The sequence below is a fragment of the Anguilla rostrata genome, chromosome 16 (genome assembly GCF_018555375.3).
Source record: "Anguilla rostrata isolate EN2019 chromosome 16, ASM1855537v3, whole genome shotgun sequence".
Taxonomy (NCBI): Eukaryota; Metazoa; Chordata; class Actinopteri; order Anguilliformes; family Anguillidae; genus Anguilla; species Anguilla rostrata.
Window position 1 is genome coordinate 34,660,647 of NC_057948.1, and position 15,667 is coordinate 34,676,313.

A 15,667-nucleotide genomic window follows, 5' to 3' on the forward strand; every position below is an offset into this window, starting at 1 on the left:
CCATCGTTTACACAAGAAATGATCGTGTGACAACAGCACGCAAAGAAACACCAGTGCTTTGATAGGTGAGATGCTTACCAGTCTACAAAAAAACGCAGACATTTATCCAGCAAACACAATATGAAAGTGTATTGTTTGATCATGTCGCACTTAAAAGACGGTACGCAAAGACTGTAACAGCAGGGTGGATGGAACGTTCGGCACAGTTTGAGTTGTAAGAGTCACGTGATCAAACGTACATCTAGAGTAGTAAAAAAAAAAACATCAGCGTAGCACTGCAATTGCTTCACTATCCACAGTCTACTTTTCTCCATTTCGTCATATGCGTTACGCATGGGAATTGTAAAAAAAATGCTGGTCATAACGCTTGGTATGAATAAATAAAGGTAAGAAAATTGTAGACAGTAACTAAGGTTATATTTTGGGCTGGACAACCGGAGCAAATATTGTGGGAAGTGGAAGCCCTCTCCCGGATATATGTCAAAAAATACAAAAAATACACAAAACGAATAAACTCTACTGGGTAGGCCTATTTTATGGGAATTTCTTCGGCGCAACAAAGATATTCGTACTGCAGGTTACTGTACTGCTGTACCTCGGGGTTGAAAGTGAGGTATTTCGCATCACGAACAGGGCGGTATTGGCTTCGTTTGGAAGCCGTGTCATCAGTTACCGCCTTCTGGGGCAGCCCAGCCACGGTCTCGCGCCGCTTCCCTTTCTACCTGCGCCATACCGCAGTCTGAGGTCCCCCCTCTTTTGAGAGCATTTAAAACTTAACGGAATCGTCTTTGATCGGACGATACTAGCGCATTCCTGTAGCTGAGTTCCACGACGGCACGACTGCGATTTTCTGGGGACGGGACGTGCGCGCGGCTATCGGGTTGCAAAGTGACGGGCAGCGCCAGCTGGGGTGAAAGCAGAATCCTCTCCCGGGAATGTTGCGGCTGCGAACCGCCTGATCCGGACAAGGCGAGCGGTGCGCGCACACTTTTAGAAAGCAGATGACAGCAGTTCTATTCGGCCAGCTGTCGATGGGACTACTGCCGTCATGGGTGAGCCGCGTCCGTTCAGGAAACACATAAAGGGCTATCCCGTATCTGATGAAGCGGAGCTCGTGACACAGAGGTAACCCGCCTCCGCCAAGGAAAAGGTGTCTCGTGCGTAGCATGGGAGCGCTATGTTGTCCAGAAAGGGGTTTATTCCAGAGGACTATGTGCTGACTCGTTTGGTGGAAGATGTCCTCCAACCGAAATATAAAGCCAAGCAGCGAAAGGCTCGCTTTGTGGACAAGAACGGAAGCTGTAATGTGGCCCACACGAACATTCGCGAGCAAGGACGGTTTCTGCAAGATGTGTTCACCACCTTAGTCGATTTAAAATGGCTTCACACACTTATAATATTTACCATGTCTTTCTTGTGCAGTTGGCTGTTGTTTGCTATGATATGGTGGCTTTTAGCCTTTGCTCACGGGGACCTGGACCAGAAAGGTGACGATTTTGTCCCGTGTGTCACCAGCATTCAGTCGTTCGCCTCCGCGTTCCTGTTCTCCATCGAGGTGCAGGTGACAATTGGTTTCGGCGGACGCATGGTAACGGAAGAGTGCGTCGCCGCCATCATTATTCTGATCGTTCAGAACATCGTGGGACTGGTTATCAACGCCATCATGCTGGGCTGCATCTTCATGAAGACGGCGCAAGCCAACCGCCGCGCGGAGACGCTCATTTTCAGCAAGCACGCGGTCATCGCCGCGCGAAACGGCAAGCTGTGCTTCATGGTCCGCATCGGGGACCTGAGGAAAAGCATGATCATAAGCGCCGCGGTCAGAATGCAGGTGGTGCGACGGAGCACCACGCAGGAGGGGGAGGTGGTGCCCCTCGACCAAATAGACATTCAACTGGACAATCCCGTCGGGACGAACGGCATCTTTCTCGTGTCCCCTCTCATCATATGCCACGTCATTGACAAAAACAGCCCTCTATATGAGCTATCCGCGGAAACCCTGCAGCAGGAGGACATAGAGGTTATTGTGGTGCTGGAAGGGGTCGTAGAAACCACGGGCATCACCACCCAGGCCAGAACGTCTTACTTGTCCGAAGAGATATTGTGGGGCCAGCGTTTTGTGCCCACCGTGACCGAAGAGGACGGGCTGTACGCAGTGGATTACTCTAAATTCGGGAACACAGTAAAAGTGCCAACTCCAAGTTGCAGCGCTAAGAAGCTGGACGAGGGGGGAGGGCTCGCGCGGTTCAAACTTCAGGACTCGGCCGCGAGGGGTTCCGTCAGAAGACGGCGTCCCTCTTTACGGTTGAAGCAACGCAGCATCTCACCGTAATTTAGACGAGGGTGACCGTTATTTTTCATTGTTTTGCTACACTTGAACGTTCATATATATTTATGGCAAATGTTTCCAACTGAAGACGAACTTATTTTTCTAGATGTTTAATGTTTTACTTTTACTTTTTTTGTTTCGTTTTGCAAGATGTAGTTTTATAGCGTCCCTGCATTTTATACAATCGCTGTACTTTGTACCGTACAGGACCCAATAGAAATATGTGTATGCACTTCTTAAATGCTATGTACGATTGTAGGGCAAAATGTTTTTATGCCGACATGTCTTATCGGCAGTGGGGATCCCGCATGGAATCCTATGAAACGCATGCCTCCAACACCTTTTTTTTTTGTTGTTGCACATACTCAGGGCTCAATAACAAATGTGCATAGCTAAAAGTAAATATATGCAATGTCGTGTTTACGATTATGTTTATAAGTAGGCCTGCGGACACGTTTCACGCACTTGAATCATCATTAGACGAACTCGCTGTAATATGACATGGCTGCACGTGAATGATATGACATCATGCCTTTTCAAATAAACTGCCAGCTCCATTTGAGAAGTAGGCTGGATAATATATATATATATATTTAACGTTTTTCCATGTGTTCAGTTATGTTCACCCCGTCACATTAGCGGACCACAAAAGCAGATGAAGCACTGTATTCCACATACTTTTTTTTTGCAAGAGCTAAATTAGGCTCTCTCTGAATTTAACTATTTCTGGGTCATCTACGGTAACTTTACATCGTTCAAATGAACATCTTTATGGAGCCGAGCATGGACTAATGCAGTGGACCAGGGCAGGGGCATTCCTGTCCTTGGAGAGTCGCGGGGTATGCAGGTTTACCCTATTGCTTTGCACTTTATTGATCAATTAAAGCAGGTGTATTGCACAGGAAGCTTGCCTCAGTCAGGTTTTTTTTTTGGGGGGGGGGGGGGGGGGGGGGGGTTGAGAACCAGGTTTCAGATTTTAAGGTGAAAGCAATAACCAGCAGACCCTGCGGCTTTCCAAAGGCACAAACACTAAGGCTGTACGCTCACGCTACGCTATGCTGTGAAATATCCACCAGATAGGGAGCTGAAATAAGCTAAAAGCCCAGCCACGCTGTGCTCACTTAAAAAACAAAAAAAACAAAGGTGAAGCTGAGGACAGATTTCTGATGTGCAACTTGCCTTCAAATAAACGGGCATAATGTGCCTGCCTGGGGTGCTAGCGTACTCTATAAGAACCATGCATACACGTGTGTGTGCGCGCGCACGTGTGTGCGTGTGCATGCGCAAGTGAGATGGACAGACAGAAGGAGTGAGAGAGGGGAGCAGTACTCTGTGAACGTTGAAAGAGGGAAGAGGGAATTAATCACACCTGCGTTAGGTCCCAGTGCTCCACCAGAGATGTCCCTTTGCTTCTACAACCTGAACACAAAGGCAGTGGCAAAGTTGGCAAGGGGGGCAAAAAAATGTTTTGGTCAGGGCACACAGCCACTCAAAAACAACATTTATCAGCCATTTATACATCTGTACAGCCACAAGGCTTAATGCTGACCTTATCATTCGCCATTTCAAACACTGCCCTGCCTCCATTTTATATTCACAACCTTGCATATTTCAGCTACTGAGCTAATGCTAACAGACTAACAAACAATCAGCTCTTCAATACAGCAGTTACAGCATTATTCAATAATAATAATATATGCATAAATACATACATAACAAAATCGTAATAACAACAAACAATAAAACTTTTTGCTACAAATCTGCAAACTACACGTTGTGATATATCATTGGGGTTTTAAAAACATTAAAAAACATTTAAATGAAACAGGTTTAAAAAATTTTTCGAGAAACGGCACTACACTTGTATGCTGAGCATGCGCGTACTCCCACCTACCTCAGGTATAACCGCACTTACCAGCCGCCTGTCTGTGCTGTAGAAATGTCCGCGAGACAGGACCCTTGCGTCATCAGCAAGTCTTCTCTTGTACGGCGACTCCACCTCGTGGCCATTACTAGTTCTACACGTCATTCAGAAATGGCCAGAGACACGGTCGATTACTTATATATATAAAAAAGAACAGATTCAATGACTAACCAATTTTTTAAATAATTTAATGCAACCTAAAGTGAACAATTTTTTGATTATTTATCTGTGTCGCAAAGTCTTATTACACCTTAAGAAATATTATATTAAATGCTAAACGGCATTTTGAATGGCATGACAGCAAAATGTTGGATTTTTGTTTGCTGTGTAACCTGCTCAGCTGTAGTTGATAAATTAGTAATTGTCAAAACAGCAACACGAATTTTCAGTTTTATAACGGAAAAAAAGGCGACACAACATCGAAGTATCACCATCATACCATTTTGTTGAAATGTTACATACACATATTGGCACATGCAAACGTAGGCAATGTGTCTTGACATAAAATAAGTTGCTTTTCTTTTATTCTTAATAAACCTCGGCCACTTTGATCCTGCGAGAGCCTATACTTTTTTTTAACAAAAACCAACTGGTAGGGCGAATCCACCTAGTGGCCATTACTAGCTCTACACATAGTTCAGGAATGCCGAGACACTGTCGATTACTTGCTTATATTAGAATAAAACGGTCGCAACAAAATTAGTTCAACGACTTGAACGGATTTTGAACTGATTTAATGCAATCTGATTGCTTATTCTCCGTGACGCAGAAAGTCATTGTATCACTTGAAGTACCGTATTAAATGCTAAAATGGCATTTAAATACACTGATAATGGGATGATAGCAGAATAGCGGTTTTGTTAGCAAGGTAACTTGCTATTGCAGCTGTAGTTTGGTAGTTTAATAGTTGTCAAAATAGCAACACTAAGTGTTGGATAACTGAAAAATGTGTAACAGAGGTGCACAATCATATCATTTTAGAGTTGAAATGTTACATCCACAAATCAGAGCTAGAAAATGTAGGCAACGTGTTTGACGTTAAATAAGATGTGCTTGAGATACGGCGTTCAGTCCCGTATGGGCTGGTTCAAGCCCGGGCCGGAAAAACAAACCATCAATGATGACAAAAAACGCAGAGTGGATTTTTCCTTTTTATTAGGTTATAATTCGCAGAGCATAAAATATTAAATTGCTTTTAACTTAGATAATAATTAAAATACATAAAAATGAAAGCCAGAACTGAAGGACCCTGCAAATATTAAAAATTAAAAACAAAAATTAAAAATAAATAAAAAGGAAAAAATAAAACCCCGCCCACAGAGGTGTCCCAAACGACCACCCAATCCCAGAAGAGTGATGCAGCACCGACAATGTGATCTCCAACCGACCAGCCAATCCCAGAAGAGTGACGCAGCGCAGACTCTGTGCTCTCCAACCGACCGACCAATCACAGAAGAGTGACACAGCGCAGACACTGTACTCTCCAACCGACCGGCCAATCACAGAAGAGTGACGCAGCGCTGACAGTGTGCCCTCCCTCCTCACTGGGGTTAGCCTTCTCACCTTCCCACGCACGCACACATGCACACACACACACACACACACACACACGCACACATGCTTCCTTTATTTTTAATAACAAAGGTATCTTCGATCCTGAGAGAGACTATTCTTCTTTCACAAAAGCCAGCAGTGACAGGACAGGGAGGACAGAATCAGGATGGAGAACTGACTCCACGGTCGCGTCCCTCACCCCAACCCCCCGACCCGCCCTCCACCCCACCAGATGGCGCTGTTGTTAGAGGGCATGGGACACTGTGGGGATGTTTATCCTTACGGACTGTGCTGTGATAGAGACTGAAGGCGGTACGGAGGTGCTGAACACCCCAAACACCCGTGTGGGGCCCTCAGTCTACATGGGGAAGCCACCGCGAAGCAATCTGAGCACCCTAACTCCGCCTCCCCATAAATACCTCCCCCCCCCGACCCACCACCCAATATGCCCCTCCCCCTGACCACACCATGCCATAAGCTCCTCCCCCTGACCCTATCTCCCCAACCATTGACCCCGCTGCCTCCCCATATGCCCCTCCCCCTGACCCCACCTCCCCAATCCATGACCCCGCCTCCCCATATGCCCCTCCCCTGACCCCGCCTCCCCAATAACCTCCTCGCCCTGTGGCAGTAGCGGGCTCCTCCTCTACACAGCAGGCTCCAGGCTGCTGCCTCTGGCCAACAGGATGGGGTGTAGCCACGGTTACAGGGCGTGGTGTAGCCATGGTTACAGGGTGGGGTGTAGCCACGGTTACTGAGCAGGGATATTACCGGAGCCAAGCTACGGGTGGAGACCGCAGGATTCGGTTTGGAGGGGCTTCATCAGGCACGGAGCGCACCCCACCAACCCCCCGAAAGGACAGGAACAGAGAGGGGAACGGCCCTGTGGGCAGCGGGGGCTAAAGGTCCTGCCAACGTGACCACAACCATGGCGACTGCGATGACCGCGACGAGAGGCTGGGGAGGGCACCGCGAAGCCACTACCAATAAAGAGCCCCCCTCCACATGTCTGTACAGCAATGTAGCAACGTACGCTAAAGCAGGGCCACCATCCCGGCGCTAGGGAGAGAGCACGGTGCTGAGGGGGGGGGGGGGGCGTGGGAGCTAGCCAACAGAAAAACTAGACCCCCCCCCCCCCTCCCCCTCCCTTCCCCGCTTCCTCTGTGGAAAACGCAAAACAAAAACAAACAAATCTTAAAACTTTTAGGGGAAACTAAAACAAAATAAAAACCAAAAAAAAAAAAAAAAAAAGAAAATAAGGAACTGAGTCCTGGGCAGGCGGGCGGGTGGTGGGGGAGGGGGGGGTGCACGGATTTTACAGCTCACACCAATTCCTGCTGGTGCGGTAAGCCCCTCCCCCTCCCCCCCCCCACCCCCACCCCCACCCCCACTGCACAGTCCTTATATAGCGGTACTCTGTGTGCGGAAGGTCTCTACAAAGTCCTGCAGACGCCTGAATCTGGCTCCGCCCCTTCCTACCCCCATCCTTCTCCCTCCTGCTCCCCCTCCTCTTCCTCCTCTTCCTCCTCCTCCTCCCCACGCCCGTGCGGTGTGGGCGCGGTCTCTCATCTCTCCGTCACGTGGTTCTGTGCGGCGGGCAGGGGGGTGCAGAGCGCCTCCGACAGGTCCTCCATGATGGCGGTCTCCTTGGGGTCCACCAGGTTGAACTCCCGCACGAAGACGACGAAGTGCGTGTACAGCGTGTTGAGGTGTCCCTGCAGCTCCAGCGCCACCGTCTGGCCGAAGTGGGCCCAGTAGATGTGCGCCAGCACGTGGAACAGGTAGCGGCAGATCTTCTTCACCAGCGACTCGAACGAGTTGGGGAACTCTTTACCTGCAGGGCGGAGGGAGAGAGAGAGGGGGAGAGAGAGAGAGAGAGAAAGACAGAGAGAGAGAGAGAGAGAGAGAGAGAGAGAGAGAGGAGAGAGAGGGAGAGGGAGAGGGAGAGGGAGAGGGAGAGGGAGAGGGAGAGGGAGAGGGAGAGGAGAGGGGGGAGAGAGGGAGAGGGAGAGGAGAGGAGAGGGAGAGAGAGAGAGAGGAGAGAGAGAGAGAGAGAGAGAGAGTGAGAGCGGTTTTCACATATTAATGTCAAACGAGACAAAGAGCACACAGAGGTGCTGTAATTCCTATATGGTGAAACCAAAATGTATTAAAAAATAAAAGACGAAAATCTGCACTTTAACGGCGTGTGAATCATTTGAGGATACATCTAAAGCTGTGGAGTGTAGAGTCTAATCAAGAAAAAAATAAGCCCTTGTCCCAAACATTATGGAATAAAATAAAATTTCACTGTACATTAATATTTTAAAAATGTCTAACAACAGTTCTGAAATCCTGAAGGAAGTCAAAGGTGTTGAGGCATCTTCATTCTAAAAATAAACTTTTAAAGATTTAAACATGACCAGAAGCTTTATCAGATGTTCACATATTCTTGAAAAGAAAGAAATGTTGTTCAACCTGTTTAGCGATGTGTTTGTCTTTATCTTAGTTAGTCTATCTTGACCCGAAGAAATAACATTTTCAGAGATTTCGTTACTAATACTACACAACGAATATAAAACATGAGCACTTTCTCCAAATCACTCGCCACTGCAAAGAAGAAAGCGGCTCACTTTAGAATGATGGAATCTGGGCCTGAGTGCAATGCTTTCATTCACACAGTAGGGGGCACCATCACCCACTGAAAACCGAATAGCTCAGAGTGACTGTAGTGTCCCACACTGAACACAAGAGGGCAGCACTACACCACACTCACCATATTTCGTGGGAAAGATGTCGTCGTCCGTCACCAGCTTCTGCACCAAACTCATGACGAAGTCCACGTACTGGGGGGCAGTGCATTTCGTCTTCTTCCCTCTCTCGTCATACCAGTAGTATATCCTGAGGGGGGGGAGAGAGACAGACGCGTCAGAGCGCTACACGCTAAGCTACACTGCCACCCACAACAAAAGGGCTTCAGCAAAAAGGCCAACAAGCACATCACCACCAGAAAATCCATTTCATGGCAGATAACACAGCAGGCAGGTGCTCAAATAAGACAAATATTTTCCAAAACTTTCTGATTACTTTTCAGTTTGTGTGGACTGAGGTTTAAAGGACCTGTGGTGGAATTGTTGGGGTCATTTGGGGTTAAAGGTCACCTCGTTCTGAGGCACATCTAAATGTAGACACAGACGCACGCTTCACTCTGCAGGAGCTGATGAGCTCAGCAGTGGAATTCATGTACAGACAGCTAGAACTTTGTTGGAATTTTGCTTACAGCAAAAATATTTTCCCAGACATTTCAGAAATGAGGGAATGAAAATTTGCATTTTTCAACACTTCCCAGAGGTATGAAAGCCCAAGAGGGACCCTGCACACGATTCCGCACGGACGGACGGACGAACAACTGACAGGCAAATCTCTGGTTGCCGGGGGATACTCGTTCACCCCGCAGACACGCGTCTCCAGGACTGGCCAGCAGAGGGAGCCCTAACCCTTAATCTGACGAGGTCTGCTCCAGTCTCAGGTGAACAGGAGCGACACTCAGGCCGGAGTCGTGTTCTGTTGGGCCCCCGTCGCTGGGGGGGGGGGGGGGGGGAGCGAGCCCGTTTTTAACGAGGAGCGGAGCTTTCTCAGCCACGTTCCAGCCCAGGTGCATGCTGGGTAATAGGGCTGTTCTACTGACACCCTGACCCTCGGGCTGGGGCGAGGGTGGGGGGGTTATGTGGTCATTGCTAATTCCCTGGAATGCAGACCGCAGAAGAGGATTGTTCCCACAGCTGACCCCCCCACAGGAGGTGCAGAAGAGGACTGTTCACCATCCCAGCCTGGAGCCACAGTGGGCGGCATACTGGACTCCAAAATCACAAACTGGACGGGTCCGAGCAGCCAATCAAACTGCAACAGCAACCAGGCCCCCCGACGTGGTGTCGCGGCATAAGACACGCTTATAAGCAGGACCCGGAGAAAGTGTGTGGTTAGCTCATCGCGGGCACTATAATAAAAATAACAACAAGGATAATTAAACATTTTTGTGCTCTTTATCTAACCGGTGCACTGTATTCAGCTGCAGAGAGAGAGAGAGGCCGTCCCCATGTGTGTGTGTCGATAAGAACACGCTGTTAGAGCAGGACTCGGAGAGTGTGTGTAGGCTCATCGTGTGCCAGCGAGGCGATGTGCGTGTCAGATACACAGCCCCTCCACCCCCCCCTTCTGAGGGACCCGCAGGTAAGGGCTCCTGCTGGGGGGGGGGGGGGGGGGGGGGGTGTTTATTCTTCACCACTTCCTCCAGCATACCAAAAACCACCCGCAAGGGGCCTCTGTGTGTGTTTGTGTGTGTGTGCATGTGTGTGTGCATGTGCGTGTGTGTGCATGTGTGTCAGGCCGCGTGTGGTGTGTGTGTATGTGATTTTATGTGTGTCTGTGTGTGTAGTGCATTTTTGGTGTGTGTGTGTGTGGTGTGTGTGTGTGCGTGTGTGTGGTTGTGTATGTGCATTGAGTGTGTGTGTGTGTGTGTGTGCATTTGTGAGTGTGTGTGTGTGTGTGTGTGTGTGTGTGTGTGTGTGTGTGTGTGAGTGTGAGTGAGGAACCCCTGCAGAGGAACGTCCACCTCAAGGACGTTCAGAAGGTGGTTTATTTTTCAGCGTTTCGGTGGCAGGGGGGCGGGACGAAGCGGGACGAGAAGAAACCGCCGGAACCGCGGTCGCCTCCGCGCCCGAGCGGCGGCCACACCCGTCACCAGGCCTGCGGTTTTCCAACCGCCTGACAGTCTGGTTGCCGTACCGACCGGACCTGTCCCGAGATCTGGTTCTACAGGCCGCACGAGGAGCCCGGCTCAGGAGAGGGATCACCTGTTCCCCCGACAGGGCGGACCAGTCAGGATTCAGGATGAGCGATTCGTAAAGCAAAACCACTTCCTGTTTCCCCGCTGAGCTGCAGCGCTAACCCCGTTTAACAACAGCCACTAAAACTACGACAACAGCCACTAAAACTACAACAGCCACTAAAACTACGACAGCTGCTAAAACTGCAACAGCCACTAAAACTACAACAGCCACTAAAACTACAACAACCGCTAAAACTACAACAGCTGCTAAAACTGCAACAGCTGCTTAAACTACAACAACAGCCGCTAAAACTACAACAGCCACTAAAACTACGACAGCCGCTAAAACTACGACAGCCGCTAAAACTACGACAGCCACTAAAACTGACAACAGCTCTAAAACTGACAACAGCCACTAAAACTACAACAGCCCTAAAAAACACAACGCGCTAAACTACAACAGCTGCTAAAACTACGACAACAGCCGCTAAAACTACAACAGCCGCTGAAACTACAACAGCCACAAAAACAATGACAACAGCTGCTAAAACTACGACAACAGCCGCTAAAACTACAACAGCCGCTAAAACTACAACAGCCACTAAAACTACAACAGCCGCTAAAACTACAACAGCCGCTAAAACTACAACAGCCGCTAAAACTACAACAGCGGCTAAAACTACAACAGCTGCTAAAACTACAACAGCCACTAAAACTACAACAGCCACTAAAACTACAACAGCCACTAAAACTGCAACAGCCACTAAAACTACAACAGCCACTAAAACTACAACAGCCACTAAAACTGCAACAGCCAATAAAAGTACAACAGCCGCTAAAACTGCAACAACAGTCACTAAAACTACGGGACATCTCCTCCGCTAAAGCCTAATTTAAGACAGATTCTCTCTCACACTGTGTACAAGCCAAATATTTTCCTGTACTGTTTATGAAATGCATTAAATTACACAAGCTGCGCATGCATGTAGACGAGGTAGATGCCTTCTAAAAATACGCTATCTGTTACTCATTATCATCGCGAGTGGGAAGTGCACTGATTCATAAGAGATTCAGGTCCATTTTAATGCACCTCCGCAGTGTTCTCCATGTCCAGAGGGCCGTGTGCACAATGACAGAGCTGAGCAGAGCTTCCGGAAGGCTTCTCTCTCTCCAGTCACGAGGTGGTGGGGGGTGGGGGGCAGCGATGGGACAGGGAGGGTTTAGGGGCCCCCGTGACTGAAGAGCAGGGGTGTACAATCCCATCCAAAAAGGACCTGTGCAGGTTTTTGATTTAGCCCAGCACTACGACACACCTTTCTACTAATGAACCCGATCATGGTCTTCAATAAAGACCCTGATGAGTAAGAATTAAACGTCTTAGTGCTGGACTGAAACAAAAAACATGCACTCCCATCGGTCCTTTGTTCAGATAAGATTGGGCACCCCTGTTGTAGAGCTCCAATAAGATTACATTACATTCATTTGGCAGACGCTTTTATCCAAAGCGACGTACAAGAAGTGCATTTTCATGATCGTAGACAACTGCTGAACACGGGTTCAGTAAGGTACAATTACTTATTTTGTACAGCTATTTCTAGCTGAGAACAATGAACACTATCCTGGTCTAGATGTCAATCACATAAACTTATTTGGACCAATCAAAAGGTTTTGCTCCGCAGAGCAAAACAGTGATTGGCTGAAACCAGCGAGGCCCCTCCCCTCGCAGCTCCTGGCGTTCCTCCAAAAGGAAGCATGAGCGGAATCTCCCTCCCTGTCAAACTGTGAGGCCCGTTTTGGGTCAAGGGAGTCGAGACAATGAATCCCCCCCAAACCCAACCCCCCCCCGTCTACCTGGCAGCCCAACAGAGAGAACAGGCTCTTTAAAGGCTGGCTGTGGAGCCAGGAGTCTGTTTGATCTCGGCCCCGACACCCCCTTCCCCCCCCTACAGCCCCCTGAGCCCAGGCTCTTACCCATAAGCCCCTGCGACACCTGCCTCACTGAAGCCAAGACTACCAGAGAAAAACAGTCAACAAAAGGAAGAGCAGGTTCCAGCTCCGGCTCCAGCTTCCTGTCATGGCAACACCGCCAGCCCCAGTCTTACCCCCCTCAGGGGCTCGGGGGCTGCTGTTGTTTTTGTTTCGTTTTTGGTTAAAAGTTCTCCCCGGGTCATCAGCCAAGGTGCTTTACCACACAGGCAGCGCGGCAGAGGAAGACCGACGCCGTTTGGAGAAAGACAAACAAACGCTTCGCAAAGCAGCCCAAAGACTGCGGGGTGGAGATTTAGAGACTTTAAAATCCACAGCATTAAAAATGAACTTCACAGTGAGATCACTACTGAGTGCCACTGCTCAGATTATTCATTATTAACTGGAAGTCAGGTTCATAGCAGCCTGTTTCCCCCTTCTGAATAAAGTGTATGAATGCATACTGAGGATGGGCTGTGTGCTCTTCCTTAGATTACATAAAGAATATTACTAACGGGAGCTCTATCCAGTGTGTGAGCACATTCTATCCAGTGTGTGAGCACATTCTATCCAGTGTGTGAGCTCTATCCAGTGTGTGAGCACATTCTATCCAGTGTGTGAGCTCTATCCAGTGTGTGAGCACATTGTATCCAGTGTGTGAGCACATTCTATCCAGTGTGTGAGCTCTATCCAGTGTGTGAGCACATTCTATCCAGTGTGTGAGCACATTCTATCCAGTGTGTGAGCACATTCTATCCAGTGTGTGAGCACATTCTATCCAGTGTGTGAGCACATTCTATCCAGTGTGTGAGCTCTATCCAGTGTGTGAGCACATTCTCTCCAGTGTGTGAGCACATTCTATCCAGTGTGTGAGCTCTATCCAGTGTGAGCACATTCTATCCAGTGCGTGAGCTCTATCCAGTGTGTGAACACATTCTACCCAGTGTGTGAGCTCTATCCAGTGTGTGAGCACATTCTATCCAGTGTGTGAGCTCCATGCAGTGTGTGAACACATTCTACCCAGTGTGAGAGCTCTATCCAGTGTGTGAGCTCTATCCAGTGTGTGAGCTCCATGCAGTGTGAGAGCTCTATCCAGTGTGTGAGCTCCATGCAGTGTGAGCTCTATCCAGTGTGTGAGCACATTCTATCCAGTGTGTGAGCACATTCTATCCAGTGTGTGAGCTCTATCCAGTGTGTGAGCACATTCTATCCAGTGTGTGAGCACATTCTATCCAGTGTGTGAGCTCCATGCAGTGTGAGAGCTCTATCCAGTGTGTGAGCACATTCTATCCAGTGTGTGAGCACATTCTATCCAGTGTGTGAGCTCCATGCAGTGTGAGAGCTCTATCCAGTGTGTGAGCTCCATGCAGTGCGAGAGCTCTATCCAGTGTGTGAGCTCCATGCAGTGTGAGAGCTCTATCCACTGAGTGCTCAGTCAGCGAACAGGAAGTCCAGACGCAGTAGTACTCACGTGCTGCAGGCAGTCATGGCCTGACAGGTCTCCCCCGTGCAGAACTCTGAGATTGTGCTGTACTGCAGGTTTATGAGATTGAAGAAGGTCGTTGCTGGAAGAGAGCAAAAAGATGGGTGTGTTACCGGGTGGAAAAAAAATAAAATAAATAATAATAATAATAATCCCAGTCTGGAGCAACAGAGGGCTTGGAAAAAGAACCACACCTCAGTCTTAACTGGAGAAGATTCAGGTTTATTCCCCTTAATGCCACGAACAGCTGCAGATCAAAACTTAATCCATGCTCATAAACAGATCAAAAACTAAACCCCTGCTCATAAACGGGCTTTCTGTGTGAAACACACTGAATCTGAAAAGCCTTGTCCTCCCTCCCCAGCTCCAAAGCGAAGGACACTGTAATTAACAGCCCCGATGCTGAAAAGCATCCATCTAAAGCAGGCGTGCAATTAACACAAGCCTCGGCACGAAGGCCTTCAAGCAGCCCGTCTGATATTAAGCTCTTAATTACAGGCAGCTCCAAAACAAACAGTGCCTCTCAAACGAGGCTTCCAGGCATTGCTCGAATTACAGGCGATCGCACACAAATCAAACTGGTTCTCACTTAATCTTTTATCACCGAAGCCTCAAAAAAAGAAAATCCACCAGCTTGGTTGTAACTTGTCTAATCTTTGTTTTATATGGTGTTATGTAAGTGGAAAAATATGAACCTACAATCCATTCTGGCAAACAGCTGCCTTTCAAATCTTTTTCAAAACAAACACAGAGATACTGATTCAAGAAATAATTTCCTCAACTTCAAAAGCCATGGAGAAAAGCTAGAGAAAAACACCTTCCTTAAAGGTGCAGACGTGTCAGTACAGCATAATCAGTCCTTCTTAAAGGCAGATGTAACAGCAGAAAAATTAACTGTTCTTCTTCAAGGGGCAGATGTGTCAGTACAATATAACTAGTCGTTTGTCTTAAAGGGGCAGACATCTTTGTACAGTATAATCAGTTCTTAAAGGGGCAGCCATATCAGCAGTATAGTTTATTGTTCTTAAAGGGGCAGCTGTATCAGTAGTATAATTAATTGTTCTTAAAGGAGCAGCTGTATCAGTAGTATAACTAATTGTTCTTAAAGGAGCAGCTGAATCAGTAGTATAACTAATTTTTCTTAAAGGCACAGTTGTATCAGTAGTGTAATTTATTGTTCTTAAATGCACAGATGGCTTGGTACTGTGTACTCGGTCATTGTTCTTAAAGGGCCAGATTGCTTGGTACTGTACATTTGGTCTTTGTTCTTAAAGGGCCAGATTGCTTGGTACTGTATATTTGGTCTTTGTTCTTAAAGGGCCAGATTGCTTGGTACTGTATATTTGGTCTTTGTTCTTAAAGGGCCAGATTGCTTGGTACTGTATATTTGGTCTTTGTTCTTAAAGGGCCAGATTGCTTGGTACTGTATATTTGGTCTTTGCTCTTAAAGGGCCAGGCGCACGGGGGACGTACTGTTGCTGGCCAGCCATTCGTTGAGGTCTATCTCCGGGGGCAACACCACCAGCTCCTTCAGGTCGAAGTCCACGACCCGCACTTTGGTGAACTCCGGCTCCAGGTAGTGCTTCTTCTCCTCGGGCGGCGGCT

The 15,667-nt window shown here is 48.1% G+C and overlaps 2 protein-coding genes across 7 annotated transcripts in view; one reads left to right on the plus strand and one right to left on the minus strand.

The window, feature by feature from the left end:
* The first annotated feature begins 45 nt into the window (after positions 1-45).
* Positions 46-2,915, plus strand: LOC135241612 (ATP-sensitive inward rectifier potassium channel 11-like). Its single transcript, XM_064312139.1, has one exon. It carries the CDS (start codon positions 1,178-1,180, stop codon positions 2,330-2,332), a length of 1,155 nt encoding a protein of 384 aa, XP_064168209.1. The 5' UTR covers positions 46-1,177; the 3' UTR covers positions 2,333-2,915.
* Positions 2,916-7,281: 4,366 nt separating this feature from the next.
* Positions 7,282-15,667, minus strand: part of LOC135241613 (MOB kinase activator 2-like) — a 71,808-nt gene continuing 63,422 nt past the window's right edge. For 2 of the 6 annotated variants that reach the window (XM_064312144.1, XM_064312140.1), the window contains exons 2-5: positions 15,536-15,667; positions 14,051-14,144; positions 8,563-8,687; positions 7,285-7,641 (exon numbers count right to left, since the gene is read on the minus strand). The exon at positions 15,536-15,667 is cut by the window's right edge and continues 29 nt beyond it. In XM_064312144.1, coding sequence (XP_064168214.1) covers positions 7,373-7,641; positions 8,563-8,687; positions 14,051-14,144; positions 15,536-15,667 — 620 coding nt within the window. In that variant the 3' untranslated portion in view covers positions 7,285-7,372. Of the gene's footprint in view, positions 7,642-8,562; positions 8,688-14,050; positions 14,145-15,535 lie in introns of all 6 variants that reach the window. The other 4 variants (XM_064312146.1, XM_064312143.1, XM_064312141.1 and 1 more) reach the window with 3 other exon arrangements.